This window comes from Pan troglodytes, chromosome 20 (genome assembly GCF_028858775.2).
Source record: "Pan troglodytes isolate AG18354 chromosome 20, NHGRI_mPanTro3-v2.0_pri, whole genome shotgun sequence".
NCBI lineage: Eukaryota > Metazoa > Chordata > Mammalia > Primates > Hominidae > Pan > Pan troglodytes.
In genome coordinates this window covers 10129968-10141403 of record NC_072418.2, presented here as the reverse complement: position 1 = coordinate 10141403, position 11436 = coordinate 10129968, and the positions used below count along the sequence as shown (strand labels likewise).

At 51.7% G+C, this 11436-nt stretch overlaps 1 protein-coding gene across 3 annotated transcripts; it reads left to right on the top strand.

Annotated features, from left to right (window-relative positions):
- Positions 1-6348: 6348 nt before the first annotated feature.
- On the top strand, positions 6349-10219 carry CLEC4G (C-type lectin domain family 4 member G). 3 transcript variants are annotated; one of them, XM_016934890.4, is made up of 10 exons: positions 6349-6424; positions 7049-7123; positions 7400-7510; positions 7852-7905; positions 8096-8158; positions 8325-8429; positions 8743-8832; positions 9016-9164; positions 9247-9362; positions 9679-10219. In XM_016934890.4, the coding sequence occupies exons 2-10, from the start codon at positions 7069-7071 to the stop codon at positions 9815-9817; spliced, it is 882 nt and encodes a 293-aa protein (XP_016790379.2). In that variant the 5' UTR covers positions 6349-6424; positions 7049-7068; the 3' UTR covers positions 9818-10219. The 3 variants fall into 3 exon arrangements, with proteins under 3 accessions (XP_016790379.2, XP_016790380.2, XP_063656555.1); XM_016934891.4 differs by lacking the exon at positions 6349-6424 and having other exon boundaries at positions 6983-7082; XM_063800485.1 differs by lacking the exon at positions 6349-6424 and having other exon boundaries at positions 7002-7123.
- The last annotated feature ends 1217 nt before the right edge of the window (positions 10220-11436 follow it).

Here is an 11436-nt window from a genome sequence, read left to right as displayed (position 1 = left end):
TATGGGGTGGCATTTGTTTTAATTTAGGATCTTTTGGATGGAGGGCACCCCTTCAGTTATTAAGAGAGACAGAAAATGGAAATAAAGATTTTATTACTTACAGGACCTGGAGGGTACATGGCATATCCGGTGGCCACACACACCATGGCGGTCAAAGAGTGCTTGGGGGATGGGAGAGGGAAGAGAGAGAGATCCATGGGCCAACGCCCTCATTGGGGTCCATGACTTCATCCAAACAGATTTCTAGTGAGGAGATTTATTTGGTGGGTTTAATGCAAGCAGGCGTGGGTTCTAGGAGATCTCACTGTGGCTGAGAGGTGGTCACTGCAATGTTTGTGCACAGTCTGCAGAAACTGCAGGGTCAGGGGAGTCATCTGCAGGGCTAATTCAGGAGGGCATGTCCAGCTGTCCCACAGGCAGGTGGTCACCATGGGGAGGTTGGATAAAGCAGATATCTGGATCAATCCCATTGAACTGGGAGGAGGTGAGCTAGAAGTGGTTTCCAGAGTGACTAAGCCCTGCTTCCGGTATGAGACATGGGAGAAATATTCAAAATGGGCGTGGGTCCAACATGAATTATAGGAATTCACTACAGCATTACATTTATAAATTAATTTTGGAAGAATTAACCTCTTTAAAATACTGAGTGTTCTTCTGGGGAACTCATTTTGTGTCTTTTTTTTTTTTTTTTTTTTTTTTTGAGACAGAGTCTCATTCTGTCACCCAGGCTGGAGTGCAATGGCACGATCTTGGCTCACTGCAACCTCCGCCTCCTGGCTTCAAGCAATTCTACTGCCTCAGCCTCCCTAGTAGCTGGGATTACAGCTAATTTTTGTATTTTTAGTAGAGATGGGGTTTCACCAGGTTGGCCAGGCTGGTCTCGAACTCCTGACCTCAAGCAATCCACCTGCCTTGGCCTCCCAAAGTGCTGGGATTACAAGTGTGAGCCACAGCGCCCAGCCTTGTGTCTTTAGTTATTTAGATCTTAGCTACATGTGAGGGCTTAATCTATACTTTTCCTATAATTATTCTTTAATGTTCAAGAATTTTTCTTGTGGTAGCTCATGCCTATAATCCCAGCATTTTGGGAGGCAGGAGGATCACTTGAGCTCAGGAGTTCAAGACCAGCCTGGGCAACATAGCAAGACCAAGAGGGTTTTCTTTCTTCCTGTATTTGCAAATACTCACTGCTGCAATGTAAGAAAGCTGTTCCTTTTATAGAATAACCTTGCTGAGATCTTTTTTTTTTTTTTTTTTTTTTTTTGAGACAGAGTCTCGCTCTGTCGCCCAGGCTGGAGTGCAGTGGCACGATCCCGGCTCACTGCAGGCTCCGCCTCCCAGGTTCACGCCATTCTCCTGCCTCAGCCTCCCGAGTAGCTGGGACTACAGGCGCCCACCACCACGCCCGGCTACTTTTTTTTTTTTTTTTTTTTGTATTTTTAGCAGAGACAGGGTTTCGCCATGTTAGCCAGGATGGTCTTGATCTCCTGACCTCTTGATCCACCCACCTCAGCCTCCCAAAGTGCTGGGATTACAGGCGTGAGCCACTGCACCCAACCAAGTTCTTTAATTAGTCCAGAAGTCCCTAGAACTTCCTAGATACAAGATCGCGTCTTCCAAATATGGTCAGCTTTGACTCATCCTTTCCAATATTTACAGGTCTTAATTCTTTATATTTCCTTATTGCATCGACAAAATAGCAAGAGGGGCATCTTTATCGTGTTCTTGATTTTACTAAATATGCTTCTCACATTTCACTATTGAGTAAGGCGTTTCGGCGGGCTCACAGAAATTACCCCTTATCCAGCCAGAATCAGTGAGCTAGGGCTGCCACGACAAAGTAGCACAAAGCGGGGACTTTAAACAACAGAAATTTATTCTCTCACGGTCCTGAAGGCCGGAAGTCTGAACTCAAGGTGTCAGCAGGGCCGTGTTCACTCTGAATTGCGTAGGGGAGAATCCTTCCCTGGGTTTCTCTAGATTCTGGTGGTTGCCGACAACCTTTGGCGTTCCTTGGCTTGTACACCCATTGCTGGAATCTCTGCTTCTGTTGTCATGATTTTCTCCCTTCCTACCTCTTCGTATCATCTTCCCTCTGTGTCTCTCTTCTCTCATTTTGCTTTGTTTTGCTTTTAAGAGATAGGGGCTGGGTGAGGCAGCTCGCACCTATAATTCCAGCACATTGGGAGGCAGAGGTAGGAGGATCTATTTGAGGCCAGGAGTTCGAGACCAGCCTGGGCAGCAAAGTGAGATCAAATCTTTACAAAAAAAAAAAAAAAAAAAAAAAAAAGAAAAACTGGCTGGGTGCCGTGGCTCACATCTGTAATCCCAGCACTTTGGGAGGTCGAGGTGGGGGGATCACCTGAGATGAGGAGTTCAAGACCAGCCTGGCCAACATGGTGAAACCCCATCTGTACTAAATTCAAAAAATCAGCCAGGAGTGGTGGCATGCGCCTGTAACCCCAGCTACTTGGGAGGCCGAGGCAGGAGAATTGCTTGAACTCAGGAGGCAGAGGTTGCAGTGAGCCAAGATTGCACCATTGCACTCCAGCCTGGGCAACAAGAACAAAACTCTGTCAAAAAAAAAAAAGAAAGAGAGAGAGAGAAGAAAGGAAGGAAGGAAGGAAGAAGAAAAAGAAAGAAGAGAGAGAGAGAGAAAGAAAGAAAGAAGGAAAGAAGAGGAAAGAAGAGAGAAAGAAGAGAAAGAAAAAGAAAGAGAGAGAAATAAAGAAAAAGAAAGGAAGGAAGGAAGGAAAGAAAGAGTTGGGCATGGTGGTGCTCCCCTGCAGTTGCAGCTACCTGGAAGGCTCAGGCAAGAGGATCACTTGAGCTCTGGAGGTCAAGGCTGCAGTGAGCTGTGATTCTGCCACTGGGCAAACAGAGTGAGACCCTGCCTCAAAAAAAAAAAAAAAAAGAGGATCTTGCTCTGTTGCCCAGGCTGGAGTGTAGTGACATGAGATTGCCCTGCCTCAGCCTCCTGAGTAGCTGGGACTACAGACATGTGCCACCACACCCAGCTAAATTTTCCTGTAGAGGTGGGGTCTTCTTGTGTTGTCCAGGTTGGTCTCCAACTCCTGGCCTCAAGCACTTCTCCAGCCTAGTGCTGGGATTACAGGTGTAAGCCACCACAGTTAGCCCCAGCATTGCTTTTGGGGGACACTGTTCAATCCACTACACCGTGGACATTTTGAATGTCTTCTGGATCTTACCAAAAATGGTTCTCATGTTTCACTATTAAGGAAGACATTTCTGTAAGATCCTGGAAATTGCCACTTCTCAAATTAAGGAAGCTTTATCCTGTTCTGTGTTTACTAAGCATTTATTTTTTGTGCTTATCTTCATTTTAAATGCAGAATGAATGTTGAATAGACATATCTCATAATTGTAATGTGGAGAGGACAAAAACAAGTTCCGGAAGGATATAGACCATGTGATGACATTTTAAGAAAGCTCCCAGATGTGCAAAACAGCCCAATATATTCACCATTGAAAGATTTGTAATTAAAGCATTTTAAGATAGGATAAACACCAAGGTTGGGAGAGCAGTGGCCTTGGGGAGGGGAATAAGAGGAGGGTGGGGTACAAGAGACCTCCACTCTATTTGCTATGATTTGTTATGTGACGATGTTATGTTATTTGTTAAGTGATGTTATTTGTTATGTTATCATGTTTGTTATACGATGTTATTTGCTACATTTTGTTATTTGTTACGTGATGATTTTTAAGAAGATCTGAAATATGTGAAGATATCAAAACTTGATAAAGCTGAGTGGAAGGCATAAGCATTTTCATTTTTTTTCCTGCATACCTCTTTGCATACTTTATAATAAAAAATAAAAGTGAAGCCAAAATTCAGAGCGACAACCAATACACCATAGGCCCTTTGCAGTGGGCTGGCTTCCCTGGTTACAGCAACCCTCTCATCTCTGCAGAGAATGGAAACCGGAGTGGTCATGGCCTTGGGGCTGAATCCTGTGACTTTCACCTTCTTCCCACATTCGCCCAAACCTCTTGTCCCTGCTCTTCAGGTCCTTGTATGATGTGACCCCAGCTGACACCCTAGCCCCAGATGACTGCCCCTGAATTACTCTCAGCTTCTCCAACAAGTCCTGTTCCCTTACTCTCCCAATCTTTGCAATGTGCTGATAACCATGTTGGGGCTATTCTTTAATGTATCCATCTCCTCTGGAATAATTCTGACTCCTTCCCCAGGCATCACCTCCTCCAGGAAGCCCTCCTGGCTCAGCCAGTGTCTCCAGTGGTCCTCACAGTCTCCTATACTTCCCAGACTCATCATATTGCCTTCAAATTGCCTGGTTACATGTTCCCTGCCCCCCCGAGAAACAGGCCTCCCTTCCCTGTCCTAGGCCAGGGGTAGAGAGTGGAGGTCTGCTGCCTCCTTCTAGGACCTCTCTTCCCCTCTCAGTTATCCCACAGCGAGGTCTGGGCACGGGACATGGATGGGCAGCCTTCTGGCTTCCTCGCTAACCTGGACAGCTCCGCCCTGGCTCGCTAAGGCAGCTTCAGCCACAGGTGTATCCAGCTGAGCCCCACTTTCCTGCCCCCTTGCCTTTGCCTGGGCTGTGCCCTGTGCCTGGTGTGTCCTTCCTTTCTCTGTCCACAATACACATGTCCTCAAAGCCACACGTCTCATGCTATCTCTTCCAGAAAACCTCCGATTTCCCAAATGAACTAATTCTATCTCCTCCGTAAGGGTTGATGAAACACTTCCATGTAAATCCTTTCCCCAGAACACATTCCGATGGTTGCCTTGGACAGAGATTGTGCAATTCTTGTGGGGTTTCATTTCCACTCCCTGAACCAGGAAGCCATCTACTCTCTGCTCAGTGACAGCCAATTGCTACTGCATTTATGGAAACTTTCATGAGGACTTAATTCTACACATCCCCCTCTCCCACCCCACCCCAAAATATTACTCCGGAAGAGTCAGTTGCCCATTGCTGGGTGTCTGACCCTATTCCCTGCCTCAACAAAACCAGGAGATGCTGGTATGAAGCCTGACACCCTGGTCTGAGTTTTGTGTACAAGGCTTGTCTTTTTAGATGTGTGTTTTTTTCTTCACCTTCCTTTCTCTTCCATCTTTCTTTTACAAAATCCTCTTGTTTTTTTTATTTCATTTTATTGTGAACGTCTCTCATTCCTGGAAGAAGAAAGGGGGAAATAGACAACAAGTACAATTTATTTATTTATTTATTGTTGAGACAGGGTCTCACTCTGTCACCCAGGCTGGAGTGCAGCGGGCACAATTACAGCTCCCTGCAGCCTCAAACTCCTGGGCTCAAGCAATCCTCCAGCCTCAGCCTCCTGAGTAGCTGGGACTACCGATACACATCACCATGCCCAGGTAATTTAAATTTTTTTTTAATTTTGTAAAGATGGGGTCTTGCTACATTGCCCAGGCTGGTCTCGCGATCCCCCTGCCTTGGCTCCCCAAGGTGTTGAAATTGCAGAGCTGAGCCACCGCGCCTCGGCTCAAATAAAATTTTTAAATGAAAAAATGGATAAGGGTTTTTGAGAGGCTCAAGAAGATGGAGTGTGTTTACATATCTACAAGAGGGGCTGGAACATTCTATTAAGTGCTCAACATTTCACCTTGTCAGTGAGGCTGGCCCTGGCCACCCTAGCCACTGCCCACTGCCTAGTGCCCATCCCAGTCCTGCCAAGTACTTATCCTACTGGATTTTTTCTTCCCTTAATGTTTTTTCATAGCATTTATGACTTTTGAATAGAGTATACTACGGTTCCCACCTTTTGCACTACGGACATTAGGAGTCAGATCATTCTTTGCTATGGGGGATGTCTTATGCATTGTAGGGCTTTGAGCAGCATCCCTGGCCTCTACCCACTAGATGCCTGGAGCACACACACACACACACACACACACACACACACACACACACACACACATTCTGTGACAACCAAAAGTGTCTCCAGACATAGCCAAATGTCCCCTGGTGGGCGTAATTGCCCCCAGCTGAGAACTACTATGCTATACAACTTATGTTTTCAATTATGTTTATTATGTTGAGTATGGAGTCTGTCTCCCCACACTTCTAGAATATTAGCTCCAAGAAGAGAGGAATTTGCTTATTTTACTCTCTGATGTGGCCCCAGTTCCAAGATCAATGCCTGGCATATGGCAGGTGCTCAATGTTTGTTGAAAGAATGCATGAACACTGAGTGTTTTTGATATGCCTGAAATGGTGCTAGGTAGACATGTATAACCTCATTGTCTTTATTTTTTTATTTTTTCAATTTTTGTTTTCATATATATATATATATATATATTTTTTTTTTTTTTTCAGAAATGAGGGTCTTGTTATATTGCCCAGGCTGGTCTGGTCTGGAACTCCTGGGCTCAGTGATCCTTCCGTGTCGGCCTCCCAAAGTGCTGGGATTACAGGTGTGAGCCAGCAAGACTGTCTTGTTTCTTTATCATAGCATCTTTGTGAGAGAGGCCCATCTCTATCTCCTTTACAGTGGGGAAAACTAAGGCTTCTAGAAGCTACCTAGAACCCACACAGTGGTAGAGTCCTGCAGCTCCGCCGGCTACCTCCCTAACAAACCTGTTTGTTCCCTTCTGGTCCAGAGGGACTGGATCAAGGTCAGGTTCAAACCCATCCTCTGCAGGCAACTGCAGGGGAGTTGAGAAGGGACCTGAACTGGCCTGGGGGGCTATGCCTGAGGGGGCTTTCTCAGGAGCCAGCAGGGGTTACAATTTGGTCGGGTTCGGTGTGTCCCTCTCGGGATAAAACCCAGCCCCAGGCCCGTAAGAGATGGGGACTAAGCTCCAAAGAGAAGCCTCCAGCACCAGCCTGGGGATGGAGCTGCAGTGGCCAGAACCAGGAGGCTGGAACCGCCCGGCCTCACTCCAGCCCAGCCCAGCCCAGCCCAGCCTTGAAAGGGCCCAATCCTGTGATTGGTCCATGGGTTCCCGTTGCCAGGAATTAAGGCCAAGAAAATGGGAAGGAAGGAAGGGAGTGCGTAGGTCCAGTGAGAACGGGGTGAAATTTATATCTCTGCCCAGGACTGGATGACTGCATCGCCATGGACACCACCAGGTACAGCAAGTGGGGCGGCAGCTCCGAGGAGGTCCCCGGAGGTATGAGCAAGGAGACTGCCCCATCCCTGCCCCAGTGTCTGGGGTTTGATGGGGGAGGGGAGGGAAGAGTAGAGACAGGCCAGGGTTGTGGGTGCAGGAGAGACACCACAGGCCACAGAGCCAGTTGGACCAGGGTCCAATTCCAACTCTGCCACTTAGAAGCTGTGTGACCATAGGCAAGTTACTTAACTTCTCTGAATCTCAGTTTCCTGGGAGGAACTCAGGCCTCCAGGGCTCAGTTCTGGGGGACCCAGCATGCCGTCCTTGTTATGCCAGGGCCCTGGGGACGCTGGGTGCACTGGAGCAGGAGACCCCTCTTCTTGGCCCTGGCTGTCCTGGTCGCCACAGTCCTTTGGGCTGTGATTCTGAGTATCCTATTGTCCAAGGGTGAGTGACTCTCGATGGGGAGGTGTTGCATCCGGCCCCCCTGGGGACACAAAACCCCCACTGCATGGCGCACCAGCTGCATCCTGGGGTCCTGTTCGCGTCTGAGTGTGAGCAGAGTGTGTGTACATCTTTGGGCCGTGTGCACTCACGCGTGTGCACATGGCGTGCACGTATGTGTGCGAGTCCCCGCGCGTTTGTCTCCCATCGGCGTGTGTGCGCATCGTGTGAGCTGTATGCCTGCCCGCCCGCTCCGTGGTCCCGAGTTGGGGGACCCTGCACACCCCGGGCGAGGGAAGGATTCCCGAGTCCCCGGCCTCGCCTGCAGGAGCCTCTCTCCTCAGCCTCCACGGAGCGCGCGGCGCTGCTTGACGGCCACGACCTGCTGAGGACAAACGGTGTGTGCAGAGCCGGGCGCCTGGGCCCCCGGGGCGTGTGCGGCGGGAGCGTCTGAGACCCCGGAGATGGAGTCTCGAGTGCGTGGGGACCCTATGGTCCCTGAGGCTGGCCCCGGGGTGGGGAAGGGGGTCCCCTGAGTCCTCCCAAGTGACCCGAGGGGCATGCATTTTGGGGCGGGGGTCGTTCCAGCCTCGAAGCAGACGGCGGCGCTGGGTGCCCTGAAGGAGGAGGTCGGAGACTGCCACAGCTGCTGTGAGGGGGCGCGGCCAAGGCTGTGGGCGCAGGGACGGGGTCTTGCGGCCGCGATGGGAGGGGGGCCGGGGCCGAGGCCTGCGGCGGGTGGGGCGTGGGGGGGGCTGGTCTCCGAAGTCCCGCCCCATCCTCGCCGCCCTCGCCCCTCTCACCCCGCGGCTCCCAGGCTCGGGGACGCAGGCGCAGCTGCAGACCACGCGCGCGGAGCTTGGGGAGGCGCAGGCGAAGCTGATGGAGCAGGAGAGCGCCCTGCGGGAACTGCGTGAGCGCGGTGAGGGCCCGACGCGACCCCAGCCCTGAGCCCTGGCCGCGTCCCCCGACCCCGACCCCGTCCTGAGTGCTGACCCCGACCCCGATCATGCACCCCGTCCTGACCCTGACGCTGCACTCTGACCTTGCCTGCTACTCCTAGCGCCAGCCACACCCGGACCCTGCCCAGTTGTAACCGCCCTTGACCCTGTGCCATCCTGGACGCTGGCACCGAGGGTACAATGACCACAGACAGGGGTCCTGACCTTTAGCTAGTCATGACCCTGGTCCTGGCCCTGACCCCAGCCATAATCCCCGCTCCCTTGACCCCGCAGTGACCCAGGGCTTGGCTGAAGCCGGCAGGGGCCGTGAGGACGTCCGCACTGAGCTGTTCCGGGCGCTGGAGGCCGTGAGGCTCCAGAACAGTGAGCGAGACGGGGGGTGGGGGGCGGGCTGTGAGGGCGTAAGTGGACCCTGTCCCTCCTGGACCTTGGCCTGGTTCTGTGTCTCCACCCCTGAGCCCGCGGGGCCGAACCCCTACCCACTGCATCCTCTCGGTGCGTTGCCCCTGGAAGCACGCGACCTCTCTGACCCTCGCCACCCCGCAGGCTCCTGCGAGCCGTGCCCCACGTCGTGGCTGTCCTTCGAGGGCTCCTGCTACTTTTTCTCTGTGCCAAAGACGACGTGGGCGGCGGCGCAGGGTCACTGCGCAGATGCCAGCGCGCACCTGGTGATCGTTGGGGGCCTGGATGAGCAGGTGCGCAGGGGGAGGGGGCGTGGTCAGGCGGTGGGGCAGGGCGGGGCGGACTCTGCAGGCTCAGATGTCCCCTCCTTTCTAGGGCTTCCTCACTCGGAACACGCGTGGCCGTGGTTACTGGCTGGGCCTGAGGGCTGTGCGCCATCTGGGCAAGGTTCAGGGCTACCAGTGGGTGGACGGAGTCTCTCTCAGCTTCAGGTGAGGGAAAGGCTCCTGGTGAGACCTGGGGAGGGAGACAGGTTAGGCTCTAGAGGACATGCTTTGGCTAGATCTCAGGGACCCCTCGGCTGGGGCTCCATGCTTAGGGATGGGCAGGCTGGACCCCAGGAACTGTCCTCAGGTTAAATTCTGGGCGTTAAAAAGTTATATACCAGGTGTATACTCAGGTTAGACAGTTGGGGTGTCTAGAGTAGACCCAAGCAATAAACAGGCTAGAGCCTGGAGAGGAAGGCGGGACCCCAAGTTCATCCTCTGTCTAGATTCCCAGCAACACCCCCACTCAACCCCCCTGTAGCCACTGGAACAAGGGAGAGCCCAATGACGCTTGGGGGCGCGAGAACTGTGTCATGATGCTGCACACGGGGCTGTGGAACGACGCACCGTGTGACAGCGAGAAGGACGGCTGGATCTGTGAGAAAAGGCGCAACTGCTGACCCCGCCCAGTGCCCCGGAGCCGCGCCCATTGCAGCATGTCGTATCCTGGGGGCTGCTCACCTCCCTGGCTCCTGGAGCTGATTGCCAAAGAGTTTTTTCTTCCTCATCCACCGCTCCTGAGTCTCAGAAACACTTGGCCCAACATAGCCCTGTCCATCCCAGTGCCTGGGCTCTGGGACCTCCATGCCGACCTCATCCCAACTCCACTCACGCAGACCCAACCTAACCTCCACTAGCTCCAAAATCCCTGCTCCTGCATCCCCGTGATATGCCTCCACTTCTCTCCCTAACCAAGGTTAGGTGACTGAGGACTGGAGCTGTTTGGTTTTCTCGCATTTTCCACCAAACTGGAAGCTGTTTTTGCAGCCTGAGGAAGCATCAATAAATATTTGAGAAATGAATCCAGGATCCTGGCTCTGGCGAGATCTTCTATGCTTTATTCCGGATGTCCTGGTTTAATCCGTATGAGTGACCCCTGGACTCTCTCAGTGATCTCTTGGCCTTTGGTGGGTAACTTGCCCTGGGCCAGGAGGGCTTGAAGGTAGGGGCAGTTTCCCACTCTACACCATTACTTCCTCAGTCCCTGGCACAGGGCTTGGCTCAGAGGGTGCTGGGGACACAGAAATGGGTCAGACGCAGTCCTTTCCCCTGGGACCGCTGCATTCTGGTCTAGCGGGGTACAGGAACAAAATGGCCAGTAATGTAATGGATGAGTGTGTGGAGAGGACACCTGAAGCATTTGGAAGGGCCACCTTTGTCTTTGGGGAGAGGGACCATCCTGAGATATGCAGTCCTTGAGAAGACTGTCACGTCTTCTTGGAGATTATGGGCATCCTGAGACAAGCCCTTGAGGCAGGTGGGGGACAGGGTACCCTGATGGAATGAGCAGGTCCCTTCTGCTCAGTGCATCTAGGGTCTGTGACTATTGGATGGGTCAGTCAGGAAATACATTCCAGAGAATGTGGATTTTCCAAGGGACAATGGAATTTTGAGTAGATGAAGCTGGGAAGGTAGGACTTTGGAGGCAGAAGGTCCAGGAAGAAAAAGGCTTGGAGAATGGGTGTGGTGGTGCAAGCTCGTAGTCCCAGTTACTCAGGAGGCTGAGGTGGGAGAATTGCTTAAGCCTAGGAGTTTGAGATGGCAGTGAGCTATGATCATGCCTGTTGATATAGTCACTGTTCTCCATTCTGGGCAATGCAGTGACACCATGTCTCAAAAAAAAAAAAAAAAAAAAGGAATACTAGGAGGTTGGAAGGTATACAGATTGCTGAATTCACACAGTGGTATATGTTACATAGAACCTGGGTTTCTCAACCAGGGACTTTTGATCTGAATTCACCCTACACTCCCAGTTTCTTGCTTCCATCTCGGAGAGTTAGGGGCTCTCCAAGAATTTCCCATGGAGACAGGTTCAACAGGGGAGTGACAGGTTGGCAGCTTTTAGTTCTGTGCAGAACGGAGTCTAGAACTACAGGCTGCTGGGAGCCCCCAGGCTGCTGGACTGTATAACAGCATCAGCTGAGCAGGAAATAGAAGGAACACCATCACATTCCCTGGCCAGGTGGAAATCTTCCACTGCTGTAACCTGTCAACCCCCCATCCTCTGATCCTTCTAAAC